Genomic DNA, 14134 nt, shown 5'->3' with positions numbered 1-14134 from the left:
AGCCTGCGTACGGTCTCATTTTACATAAGAAGTCCTAAATGCAGACAATCAGGATTTACAGGCAACACCACAGAAGTATTTTTAAGTGCCAGCTTCAGGATGTATAAACACGACGATCTTCGGCAAAGTGTTTAACCAGTATGATCCCGAGCTTCCTCGTTTGTAAGGTGGGGATATATGCAATTGTGACGATTAGAGGTTATGTGTGTAAAGTGAATAAACTGATACCTGGAAAATACAAAGTATTCAACAATAATGAGCGCTCTCTTTTCCTCTCGTATAAACACAGTACACACAATTACTGCAGTTGAATAATGTAGGTCTAGTCAAAAACCACGGTATATATAAAGAGTATATACAAAGGCCCAAGCTAGGATTGGATCAAAGGGCAGGACCTGACTGACGTAAAAAGGAAAAACCCTTGAGTGCGGAAATAAGTCACAGTGGATTAAAAAGCACTGAAGCAGGGCACTGGGGTGGCTCGGTTGAGCTTCCGACTTTAGCTCAGGTCATGATCTCACGGTTCGTGAGTTCGAGCCCCACATCGGGCTCGCTGCTGTCAGCACAGAGCCCGCTTCAGATCCTCAGTCCCCCTCTTTCTCTGCCCCTGCCCCACTCACACTCTCTCTCAAAAATGAATAAACATTTAAAAATAAAGAGCACTGATTTATTTTATTTATTTATTTTTAAAAATTTTTTTTTTTTAACGTTTATTTATTTTTGAGACAGAGAGAGACAAAGCATGAACGGGGGAGGGTCAGAGAGAGGGAGACACAGAATCTGAAACAGGCTCCAGGCTCTGAGCTGTCAGCACAGAGCCCGACGCGGGGCTCGAACTCACGGACCGCGAGATCATGACCTGAGCTGAAGTCAGCCGCTTAACCGACTGAGCCACCCAGGCGCCCCTGAAGTATTTATATTGTATATGGCAGATAAGGGGAATGGCTTCTCTCCAAAACTTGTCCTTCAAATATTCCCATTGTGTTTAAGTTCCTCTAAAGTCTTTCATATTACAAGATACTCTGACAATTACTTATTTTGAATGACCAAATACTATCTGGGGAAGACACAGAAGCCTGAAACCTCATCAGTCAATGCTAGTTTAGGATGCTTATCGAGAACATTAAGAAGAAATATTTTTGTTCCATACCCAATACGTATTAAGGCAAATAATACCCACCTTTGGGGAATTTTGGCAATTTTCCTGGGAGTATTATCTCATAATTGGAAGTGTTGAGCGTTGTGGAACCTAAGTTCTCATAAAGATCAGTTTAAAAAGCAATTGGGTAAGTAATGACATTTGAGATCACAAAAATTCCTTTAGAGGGGAAATGAACAGGAGAACTGTTTAAATTGTATGCAAGTCACAACTGGTGTTGGGGATGTTGAGGAAGATGATAAGCTGGGGAGAACTCTTGGCTGACATTTCATGAGTCAGCCTTGATGAGGACAAAGACATGGGTGCCAACGATGTGCGTAAAGATTTTGGATACAAGTATTTTTTGAAATATAAGAATGAAAAAATATACTTCTTAAAAAACCCATAATTTCATATGATTTGTGACTTTATCTTCTTTTTAAAATTTATTTGAGACAGAGAGAGAGAGAGAAAAAGCACAAGCAGGGGAGAGAGGCAGAGGGGCAAAGGGAGAGAGAAAGAATCTCAACCAGGCTCTGCACTGAGCATGGGGTTCAGTCCCACAACCCTGTGATCATGACCTGACCCAAAATCAAGAGTCGGACACTCAACTGGCTGAGCCACCCAGGTGCCCCTATAATTTGTGGTTTTAAATGGGCACGAATGACTCCATGAAAGTTACGAATAGATATCTGCCTCAACAGGAGGGTGATGAGGGGATGGGTGGTGGCAATGAGAATACGGAGGCAGAGACCAATCCAGAAGACCACAGAGAGGATAAATTGATTCCTTTGATGGTCCTCTGGCTTCCCATAGTTAATGACGCCAAAGCTTTGAGGCGGGGAGCCCAAGAATGACAGTACCAAAAAGAGAAATGCAGGTGCGGAAAGAATGAGTAAATTCAGATGAGCGAGGAGTTAATTTCACACATGTTGAACCTTGGGTTATGGCTGGACATTGAAGTGGGATGCCTTACAGGCTGATTCTAGAGTGAACTGGCCGAAATTTCCTCTAGTTATTTCAAAAATAAACACGGAGTGGACACAAACACGGACAAACTCCACTCTAGACCCTCAAAACGCTTACAGTTTTAAAGGATAAGTAGGACCTCCAGAATTTTTAGATAGGAAGGTTTTGAGGATGCCAGTCTGGTTGGAAACCAGGCCAGAGGATTTGTCTTAAAGCAATGTTGCATAGCAAGTGCAAATGTGTTTATATGGCATGGTCGCATGAGGTGTCGATGGAAACTGAGAGGCGGAAGTCCCCACTGCATCCAACAGCTTCTTGGTTCTACCATTGAGGGGGAAAAATAAGACAAAGGATGGAAAATGCACTTAATGCCATGAGAAATGCAGAGTAACCATAAAAGAAAAATATTTAGTGCTTAAAATGGGAATGCAGTTCAGGTTAAAAAGGTCAGAGCTGAAAGCACAGGGTTTGGCATCCAAGCCTGAAGACCAGATGACCCCTTGGGATCAAGGGAGTTCTGCCAAGAGCTAATGGGGTATCCTTGTAAATTTCAAAGTTAAGGGAAATTCTCCTGTTGCCTCTTTCTGAGATGGGAGACTCTACTTGAGAAATATATCAAGGTCTAAAAACTGTGTCATCAATATAGCAGCTGCTAGTTTCGTGTGGCTATTTAAATTTAAATGAGTCAAAGCAAAATAAATTAAAAATTCACTTCCTCCACCATACGAGCCATATTCCAAGAGTTCAACAGCCAGCCACGTGTGGCAGGTAGCTACCATTCTGAAAAGCACAGATATATAGATACATAGAACGTTTTGCCAGGTTCGATGGCCCTGAAGCATCACATCCCCTCTTCTTGATCTTCTAAATGGGACACGTACACCCTGCACAGAAACTTTACCTTGACCATAACGATGGTAACTCCTCTTGTAAGTCAACGTTAAACTCTTCAAACACTTTCTGTGCTTTCTGAAATTCCTCTTCTGCCTAGAAAGGACACATTGACACGTGTTTACGCTAAAAAAAAAAAATCTCACTGAAACACAAGCCACTGTTACGTACAACAACAGCACTGAACATAAAATAGGAATAGCTTTATGGCATCCAAGAAACATTTTGAGAAGGACAGAAATTTGTCTGGTTATAATCCACAAAACCGTTTCCGATAAGAAACACGAAGTCTTACTGAGACACAGAAACTGACTCAATTACAATGGGTGCTTTTGTAATCTGGCAGATCCATTCATGCCACAAAACGGGTTAACTGTCACATGCACTGCTCTGCTCTGGATACTGCACACGGATGCTTCCCAAAGAGCTCCCAGTCTACCGGGAAGTGAAAATAATTACATTACAAGATAGTGTTGCAGAGCATGCTATTGGGGAAGATGGTATAGAAACAGAGAAGATTCCACAGGGAAAGTGATATTCTAATGGACTCTTGAAGAATCAGCAAATGTTTGCTAAAGAAGGGGGTGGACAGACACTCTAATGCATGAAGGTGGCGTTCCCTAGCAGCCAGAATCCTAGCTTACCAATTGTGGAAACTTGGGAGGCTGTTTTCACTTTCTTCACCTTGGATACCTCATTGGTAAAATGGGAGACAGTAATGCCTCCTTCACAGCTACTGTGACTATTAAGAAATGACAATGTGGATGATCGTGGTGCCTGGCACCTATGGGGTTGTGCACGAAGTGGAGCTCTTATCATGGCCGCTCGGGAACTGAGGTGTGGGTCACAGGGGCTCTAGCTTAGGATATGCATAGGGAGGAAGCAGAGGGGAAAGAAAATTTGAAAGTTGAGTAGGATGAACAACCACCAAGTTGTGCAGGGTTCGTACGCCTGCTAAGGAACTTAGATTTGCTTTCTACAGGCAATGGCAGCCATTAAAAGACAAGCAGTGGGGAAACAGATCTAGAGATGTGAGGCAGAAAGACTATTCAGACAGCTGTGTGTAGGCAGACAGGAGGAGGCAAGACTGGGAGCAAAGCGAGTAGTTACCAGGTGTCAGTTAGTTGGTGTCTGTAAGTAATGGGCATACGGGGTAAAAGCTGCGGAAATGGGTTTTCTAAAAGAAAATGAATCAGTTCCACAAATCTAGCCCATAGCTGGGCTCTCTGACAATCACAGGTTATATCTTAGCATTTCAAATTTGGTTTTCTCTCTGAATCTGCCTTTTAGCTTTAACTACGGACTACAAACACAGAAGGAAGTGTGGGAACACGTTACTTTCACTGACCCTGCAGGATTGTTGGGGGCCAAGGTTTATTTTGATCAAAATGTAGGAGTCAGTGTCAGCCACATGAACTCTATGGTAACATGCAAAACCTTATTTTTTAATTAAGAATTATGGAAAGCAGCCCGTAGGTACCATGATGCAGTTGAAATTCTGTCCTGATTCCAATCTCCTTCAAAAAGGAAATACAGGCATACCTCGGTTGTTTGTGTGTGTGTGTGTGTGTGTGTGTGTGTGTGTGTGTGTGTGTGATGTGCAGATAACTGACAATTTTGCAAATTGAAGGTCTGTGGCAACCCAGCATCAAGCAAGTCTACAGGTGCCATTTTTCCAACAGCACTTGTTCACTTCATGTCTCTGTGTCACATTCAGGTAATTCTTGCAATATGTAGGCATCTTCATTATTATCACATCTGTTATGGTGATCTGGGAACAGTGATTATGATTCACTGAAAGCTCAGGTAATGGTTAGCATTTTTTAGCAATAAAGTATTTTTAGTTAAGATACACATGCTGTGTTTTTAATCATAATGCTATTGCACACTTAACAGACTACAATATAGCATAAACATAACCTTTGTTTGCACCGGGAAACTAAAACATGCCATCTGATTGCTTTACTGCAATATTTGCTTTATTGCAGTGGTTGGGAACTGAACCCACAAGATCTTTGAGGTATGCTTGTATTTAATTTTACTCTCTTAGCCTTCACATCGATCTCTTAGGTGTTCAAAATGATCTGATACTTATCTAGCTGTGTTTGTGGGACAAGGCAAGCTTAGGGTCCCCCTACTTCTCCACCATCTTGACTCCTCCCAATCTGCTTGTATTCAATCTTAAAAAGAGAAACTGTCAGAAGTCATAGAACGTAGAGAGTGGTGTCAACGGTGGGATCAATCCTTACCTTAGAGATTCGACTTTCATCCTTCCTCTTGGAGCTCTGCAAAGCTTCTAGATGGTGGCGAGCGCTGTCATAGTCCACCAGCTTCCTGCTGCGTTTTGCGATGCGATTCTGCCAACAAGGAAATACATACAAATAAGGAAAAGGCGTGGTCATAGAGTCTCTTTTTGACTGCTGAAATGTTTTCCTTGTCCAGAGTAACCAAATATCTTGACTAGAGATTGAAGTGAGCCAAAATTTCAGCAGACAAATGATACCTGGAAATTCTCCAAAATACACCTCCAATTCTTATGTAAAACCATTTATGTAAAAATCATTAGGTAAATATCTTCCCTTTTGATAGTAATTAGGCTGGTCAGTTGAGGGTAGAATGTACGGTCAAAAATCAGAAAATTTCCAGAACTGGTTGAGGGGAGCAGTAAACCTATACTATCTTTTAGCCTCTCCTCTAAATCATGAAGTGTTCCACTTTGAAGATCATGGAAAACTATGTTAGCATTTGGTTTTACACTTCTTTTTTTTTTAATGTTTATTTCTTTTTGAGTCAGAGAGAGCGCGAGCAGGGGAGGGGCAGAGAGGGAGAGGGAGACACAGAATCCGAAGCAGGCTCCAGGCTCTGAGCTGTCAGCACAGAGCCCAGCGTGGGGCTCGAGCCCACAAACCGTGAGATCATGACCTGAGCCGAAGTCAGACGCTTAACCGACTGAGCTACCCAAGCGCCCCTGGTTTTACAATTCAAATAACACTCACACCAACAGCAATTCTATAAAACGGATTAACTTCCTAAAAAATCCTTCTTCCTAGAAGTATTCCCCAATCCTTTTGTTCATTAGAATCACCCGAGGAGCTTTAAAAATACGTTGATTCCTAGAGACTCCCACTTCCATTTAGGATACAGACAACTGCAACGAATGTCACTCTCACACCGACAAGAAAAAATGTGGATCATCTATAAAAGGGTAACTCTCATTGATTGTATCAGAGACCTAAGGTCACAAGGCAACAAAGTAATCTGAATTCTTTTATTCAGGAAGAGGGAAAATCCATCCGAGAAGAGATAAGCCAACAGACCATTTGTGCCAACACACCAGGGTACAGGTAACAGCTGTGGCTACCATACAAGTGGACATGAGGAGGTCAGCTAAAATTTCAACAAACTGTTAAAGGCCTAATGTGGGGTAAGGTATCACTTTGGAAAGCTGGGTGGCCAAGGCACGAGGGCAAATTGCACTCAGGGGTAAGTTCTTTCCTTTGGCCTCCCTTGGATGCTGTGAGAAAGTCTGGGAACACGACACTCCCTTGCAGTGCAGGCGAGAATGAGATGAGCTATGGTTACACAGCGTGGGCATCAAACCACGCCTGTGTCAATGGACATTTTTCTTTTACAAGGCAAAAGTTTTAAGTGGCTTAAGGAGGGAGCGAGAAATCCTCCTACTCACAGACCCCAAACAGAGATCCACTGCTTGATGGGGAAGAGCAGAAGCAAAACCAATCTGGCCCTGGCGGGGAGGGGGCGGTGATAGAAACCCCTCTGGCCCCTACGCTACATGCAAAGAACACTGTTCCACAAAGAAGGGTAAATGAAAAAGTCCCTACTCATTCGGGGAGGGGCATAAACCTTCTGGGGCCCACAGTCTGACCCCTTTAAGACGCAGAGGTCTGTTCCCACTCGGGCAGGGGCAGGAAACTCCTGCTCAAAACCAACCAGAGGAAAAAGAAAACAAACAGATGACCATGAGGGAAGGGAGACAAACATAATATAAAAACAGGGAAGGACACAACAGAAGAGACTCACAAATGTGGAGAACAAACTGAGGGTTACTGGAGGGGTTGTGGGAGGGGGAATGGGCTAAATGGGTGAGGGGCATTAAGGAATCTACTCCTGAAATCATTGTTGCACTATATGCTAATTTGGATGTAAATTTTTTAAAAATTGAAAAAAAAATTAAAAAAAAACCAACCACAGATATGAGGCTGACTTTGCTTCAGACAGGCTAAGAAAGCATACCAGAAGACAGCCTTGCCCCCATGATAAGTCCAACGCTCAATAACAAGCAATAGCTGCCTCCCACTGGTGGGAGAGCAAATATATATGGGGGGCCCCCTTCTGCAATACAAGCATACAAGGAACCAAAATCTGATGGGAACAAGGACACTCAGAAAAATGATCTGGCATCCACGGGCCTGTCCATGTGGGCCAAAGGAGAGGCAAAAACCAGACCTCAACCCTAGAGTCTAAAAACATGATAGAGGTTAAGAGAGCAGAACAAGGCATTAGCAGCCCAAGTCTAGAGGAATGTGAAAGCCCTTGTGCACTGAAAGTAACAACAGTACCAACAAACCCAAACCACTTCAATTCATCAGATTGACTTGCATCCCCATGCTGCTGGCCTGACGAAAAGATAGGCCCATTTTGAGACATTAATGTTACTTCAGTCTTTACTATTCTGTACGTGATGCCTGGGATTCATTCTAAAATTATCACACACAAACACACACACACACACACACACACACACACACACTCACACACATCCATGAGAAAAAATAAAGCAATTCACGAACCAGACTCAGACATGATCCCTCAGACATGTTGGAAATACCAAACAAGAATCGAGTTGCAAAAGGAAGATAACAGACATAAGCAGAGGAATAATGTCTACAGAAATATGGGAACTTTAATAGTCAAACAAAAATCAAATGGAGGGGCACTTGGGTGGCTCAGTGGGTTAAGCATCCGATGTCAGCTCGGGTCATGATGGCACGGTTCGTGAGTTCGAGCCCCGTGTCGGACTCTGTGCTGACAGCTCAGAGCCTGAAGCCTGCTTCAGAGTCTGTGTCTCCCTCTCTCTCTCCCCCCCCCCTCACACTCTGTCTCTTTCTCTCTCTCAAAAATAAAATGAACATTAAAAATAATTGAAAATATCTTTCTAAAAAAATCAAATGGAAATGCTAGAAGTAAAAAAAAAAAAAATTATACCAGAAAGGAAAAATGTCTTTGATAGGCCAATTGCTGTACTTTAGCCAAGAAAGAAGATTGCACTTGAAAATCCATCAAGAGAAATTATTCCCATTAAAACACAAAGAGAACTAAGAGTTGAAAACGTAACAGAATCAAGCATACAAGACCTGATATTAAATGGTCCAACACAGTATCAATGGATTTTCCAAAAGAGATGAGAGGGTAAGTCAGAAGAAATATCTGAGGAGATATTGGCTGAGAAATTTATATAATAATAAAGACATGAAAGGACAGACCCAAGAAACTCACAAAACCCCAAGAAGGATAAACACCAAACAATACACATCCAGACACTTGACAGCCAAACTGCTTAAAATCAAGGGTAAAGAAAAACAGAAAGAACAAGGTAAAGATTACAGCAGACTAATCCTGAGAAACTATGAAGCCAGAATACAATGAAATGACATTTTTAAAGTACAGAAAACAAAAGAAAAAGAAATCTGCCAACTCAGAGTTCTAGTCCCGGTAAAAATGCCTTCCGACAGTGAAAATGAAAAAGTCTTTTTCAGACAAACAAAAGCTGAAAGAACTCACTTTCGTTATGGGAATTTTAATACAAAGTAGAGCTATACAAAAAACAAAAACAAAAAAAACCAAAAAAACAAAACAAAAAAACATATCAGAAATTATAAAATTCAAGGTAAATATACATGATTTTGGTTTTTTACTTTTAATTGCTTGAAAAGGTAACTGATTATCTAGAGCATAAAAGGAAACAGAAAATATGTACCATGGGGTTTATAACATTTGTAAAGGAAAAACGTCTGATAATAACAGGACGGGAGGAAAGAACTGGGAGGAACGAGCAGGAAAGAACGTGAGGAAAGAGCAACCACTAAAAAGTTACAGACGTATAACTAATAAGCAAATAATAAGCAAATCTAATTAGTCGAGGCAAGGCCCAGGCATCTGTCCTTTTTTAAAGAATTTTTTAAGTTTATTTATTGATTTTTAGAGAGAGAGAGAGAGAGAGAGAAAGAGAGAGAGAGAAAGAGAGAGAGGGTGGGGAGGGGCAGAGAGAGAATTGCGTGCAGGCCTTACACTATCAGCACAGAGCCCGATGCAGGGCTTTGAATCCATGAATCGTGAGATCATGACCTGAGCCAAAACCAAGAGTTGGATGCTTAACCAAATGAGCCACCCAGGCACCCCTGTCCTTTTTAAAGAGATCCCTAGCAGTCCAGTTACAGCCAGTTAGTCCAATCTGAGAACTACAGCAGGAGGAGATCCTTAAAAACACTTTAAATTGTGCACGGAAGGAAGAAGAAAACAACAATAAAATTATGTTTGTGGCACACAAAACAATCACAACGCACAGACCCTCAGCAACCTCTAGTATGGGTGTTGTGGGGATTATTCCCACTTTACGTATAGAGGGTTTTGAGTCGCACGGGATTAACTTCTAACGTGTCCAGAATTGCTCAGAAAGTCTCTGGAAAAGATGAATTAGATGTCAGTTCCCACCCTCCCCCACTCCTGCCCCGACCAGTGCCAGGGGCAGGGAGATGCCCGTGAGACCCGCAGGACACAATATCTAAGAAGGCCCTTACTCTCAGGGTCAAAAACGTGCAGAATCAGCAACCCAGAGCAGGTGCCTCCTTTTGGCTTGAACTCTAGTGCCCTCACCTGCCTCACCCAGTCCCCACCCTGCTCCTGACTCTTGGTTACTCCTCCTTCTAACTGCTCCCCTATTTCTCTGATGGACCCCATCATTCAACTACCACTCTATGCTATTCCTCTACACCCCCTTCGGGATTGGTGACAGGTGGGTTGGGGCAGTCACTCTCATTTAGCTGCTTCCAATCCCTTTACCCTCTACACCTGCCACATCCAACTGGTGTTAGTAGTGGAAGGAATGGCTGACTCACACTGGCTTAAAGATATGCAATGAATGAGTCTAGGCAGCATGCAGTGATGCCCTTCAGTGAACTCTGGTGGACACAGTGTGCCTATGAGGTGACAGGGCTCATTATTTTTAGCAAACATCTAACTATCACCTTCAAGGGACCACTGGCCCTTGAAGCAATGGTCTTGTGCGACTACTCTACGTAACTCTGATAGAGCTCTGCTTTGTGGATATGTAGGGTAGGGATCGGGGTGGGGAACTCTTCTTTAGTATTTTCCAAGAAGCAAATCTTGATTCTTTGAAGATGAATGTGATTTTTAAAAGAGCCAAAATTCAATTACTTCCGAGCCTGAGAATAAGGTGGAAGAGTACACTGGGTCATGTTTTTTTGTTTTTTTGTTTGTTTTGCTCAAAAACAAGAAGTGATGACTCATTTTCTTATGTAACTGACAAGTCAACTACAGAGCAGGGCTTACCAAGGTAGAAGTGACTGTTTTAAAGGCCACCCTCAGTTTTGTGCTGGAAATACAAATCAATCTTATTTCCTTACCTATCTGATATTTGAAAACCTTGAAAAAAAGAAGTCTCATAAGTGAGGGTCGAGTTCATTCACGTTGGCTTTTATATAGAACATGATACAATTCGTATGTCACCATCCAGTGGCAAATTTCATTAAATAAACTCACTAGTTTGATGGCAAATCATTTAATTAGACGGTTCAATTGAAATTTTTTCAGATTTCCCACTACATGCTCACCTTATAGAGTAAAAAATTTAATTTACTGTATTTTTCAAAAATTTCAATAATAACCCCGATTTGGATTCACTTTGGCACACTGCCATAAATGTATGTTTAGGTGCTTCTGCATGGCTGCCAAAACAGAATCTAAACTCCATTTTACAATAACTGCTCAGAGCTGTAAGCCTGCCTGCATTGATGACAAACTGGCTCTTATTCTAGGATTGATTTCAGATGTCAGTGCTGCATAATAAGAACTATAATACTGGGTGCCCTGCCAATCACAGTTGGAAAAATCAAACATCATTCCCTCATGAATGGTACTTCATAGCCCTTGCTGGTGAGCTGCAGTAAATATTTGGAAATTTGCCTGACGTTTTAACTACACTTGGCCTGTTTGCTTTCAATGGAAGTCAAGGAAGTCAATTGTGTTCCATGCTCTGAAAATTCTCTACTCGGTATTTTTAATCATCAGCCTCCTTTCATTCAATAACCCATTCATTACATAATCATTCAGCACTAACGTGACAAAGTGACAGAGCCTACATCCGCTTCTACCTTCCATTCAGTGAGCAAAGACACAGAGAATAGCTTAAGTGTATCTTCACAGAAAACAGTCTTTCAAATACGAGAAGCAGCTACCCTGACTACGCTCTAATTCCAGACAGTTTCCTTTCCTAATGAAATGCAATTTCCTCAACTCTTTGTCATATGAAATGGTTTCATAATTATCTATCTTGGTTGAAACCCTATGTGTATGGTATGATATTCTAAATGTAACTTCAGAGAAAGAGAAAGAGTGATTCTTTCAGTCTCTTTGCATGATGCAGGCAACACCAAGGCATGTATTTCACTTATTTTCAAGACATCCAGGTAGATGATATTATTCCCAAATCTCTAGTGTAAAGATTGTTCGGTCACTGAAGGATCATCTTTGTGCATGGCCTCAACCATGGACCTCAAGAAAAGGACTGCTTAATTAAAAGTTCTATTAAGTTCTTCATCTTTCTGACATGGAACAAACTGAAAACACTAGCCAATGTCTTTTATAATGATTTTATTTTAATCTATGTTTCAATGCAGGTACTTCTGGGTGTATTTGTCTTATAAAATTATATGCTCCTAGGGTGGCTCAGTAGGTTAAGCATCTGACCTCAGCTCAGGTCACGATCTCACAGTTCATGGGCTCAAGCCCTGTGTCGGGCTCTGTGCTGACAGCTCAGAGCCTGGAGCCTGTTTCAGATTCTGTGTCTCCCTCTCTCTCTGCCCCTCCCATGCTCGTGCTCTGTCTCTCCCTCTCAAAAATAAATAAACACTAAAATTTTTTTTAAATTATATGCTCCTAGAGAGTATGGCCAATTTCCAAATAACTATGACTGGCAAGTACCATAACTACTGAGATCCTCCACATTTTTTTGATGATACCAAGTTTTTGTTCCTGAAACTCAACAACTTTTTAAATGTGTTCTTCTCTGGTCAGTCACAGCCCCCATTTGCTTAGTTAAATCATACTATGAATGTTTAATATATGAATAATTTAGACTAGTTGCAAACTGCTTTGAAAGTTTTGACTATGAGGTCAAAGTTTTCCCTTATCTTCTCCTGACATATTGGGAAGTGATTTTTATGGAGATTAAATTACCATGTAATATATGATATCCTGAAGTATGATAGGGATTCTGAGATTGTTTGCTCCACGAGTGTTATAAATTCCAAGACAAAATGTGACTGTCTACCAAATAATCTGAAGATATCCCAAGACACATTCTCTATAGGTTAGTGCATGCAGCCTCACAGAATTCTAAAATTTTTTCAGTTTAATTTTTACATTTCTCAGAAAACTTTCAAAAGCCAACCTATACCTTTTAATGAGGATATGGGCCTGCAATGGCTCAATAAAATGTCTTGCATATGATGATAACATCACTGAGAATCCATCATTTGGATTTGTTCTCTGTGACATTTTGCCACCAAGGCTAATGTACCTCGTCTGATCCCCCTGAGGTTCTTGTCTGGTGCCCCTGTGTCCCAAAATAACACTTCGGATGTTGGCCAACTAGTTGTTAGGTATTCTGTGTGGGACCAAGGAAATTAACATCATTGACAGGTGTGCTGTTCTGGCCGAGAAGCTTCACTATGTTTCATGGCCATGGCTACAAAGCAGGCCAGGTAAAAGTGGACCTTCACATAAGAAATCACTTAATTAAGGCACTGCAGGTGGGTGGATGCAGGTTCATAGCTTCCTTCACACTAAAGGAAGGGCAGCACAAGGTTATCTTACTTGGTACTCCTACTTGAGCAGGAAAGACAACGGGGGGTGGGGGTCGGGCAAATCTATTAACGCTACCATTTGCTATATACAGCCCTGAAGGTTTAAAAACCATGTCTACCTCCAGAGTTAATTCCAAATCTATGATGTTCGATCCTTCACTTATATATTTCCCTTTCAATGAATCCAAGTGTCAAATAAGACAAATGTTCTAGACAAGGTATTTTTAGATCCAGATGCTAATGCACTTGAAATGCTTGTATCTTAACAATTCAATTGGAAGCAGAAAATTTTAAGGAGAGAAAAAATATGCAGGTGTGTTACGCATAGTAAACACGGGAAGATCACATTTTTTTGCTCTCGTGTTCACAATGAAGTTTTCTCCTTTCCTTGTGACCGCTGTTTATTCTAATGGAAATTCTTATCAAATGCTATGCAATAAAAAAGGTCTGAACATAAAGAAGATTGGAATTTTTGGTATCTGGTTTGCAATTTTATATCTAGAGTATTAAAAAGATGTCTGCAGAGAAATAAAAGTTGAAGCAGTCTGCCAAAGGGGAAAATGTCATTTCTGTAGCTACATTTCATTTCAAAACTGATAGGAACAGGATCACGCGTCCATGCTTAAATGAATGAAAAGTTACTGTCTTTGATGTCAGCTTGAGGACTCTGAACTCCACTTATCCCTTACCTGTGTTTCTTTTTTTTTTTTTATTTTATTTTTTTTAACGTTTATTTATTTTTGAGAGAGAGAGAGAAAGAGAGTGAGAAAGAGTGCACAAGTGGGGATGGAGCAGAGAGAAAGAGGGAGACACAGAATTCAAAGCAAGCTCCAGGCTCTGAGCTGTCAGCACAAAGCTCCACGTAGGGCTCGAACTCACGAACCATGAGATCATGACCTGAGCCAAAGTCAGACGCTCAGGTGACTGAGCCACAGAGGCCCCTCCCTTGCCTGTGTTTCAATTAGTCCATGGAACCATTCAATTCCTCCCATTATAGACACAAACTAAAATA

General features: G+C 41.3%; 1 protein-coding gene across 4 annotated transcripts in view; it reads right to left on the bottom strand.

Annotated features, from left to right (window-relative positions):
- AMPH (amphiphysin) overlaps positions 1-14134 on the bottom strand; it is a 248447-nt gene that overhangs the window by 86358 nt on the left and 147955 nt on the right. For all 4 annotated transcript variants that reach the window (XM_019451112.2, XM_053898535.1, XM_019451116.2 and 1 more), the window contains exons 6-7: positions 5248-5355; positions 3009-3094 (exon numbers count right to left, since the gene is read on the bottom strand). In XM_019451112.2, the coding sequence (XP_019306657.2) occupies positions 3009-3094; positions 5248-5355 (194 nt within the window). The remainder of the gene's footprint in view (positions 1-3008; positions 3095-5247; positions 5356-14134) is intronic.

Source organism: Panthera pardus, unplaced genomic scaffold (genome assembly GCF_024362965.1).
Source record: "Panthera pardus isolate Hobbes unplaced genomic scaffold, ASM2436296v1 HiC_scaffold_8, whole genome shotgun sequence".
Taxonomy (NCBI): domain Eukaryota; kingdom Metazoa; phylum Chordata; class Mammalia; order Carnivora; family Felidae; genus Panthera; species Panthera pardus.
Note: the sequence above shows the minus strand (reverse complement) of the source record. Positions and strands in the feature narration are given on the sequence as shown.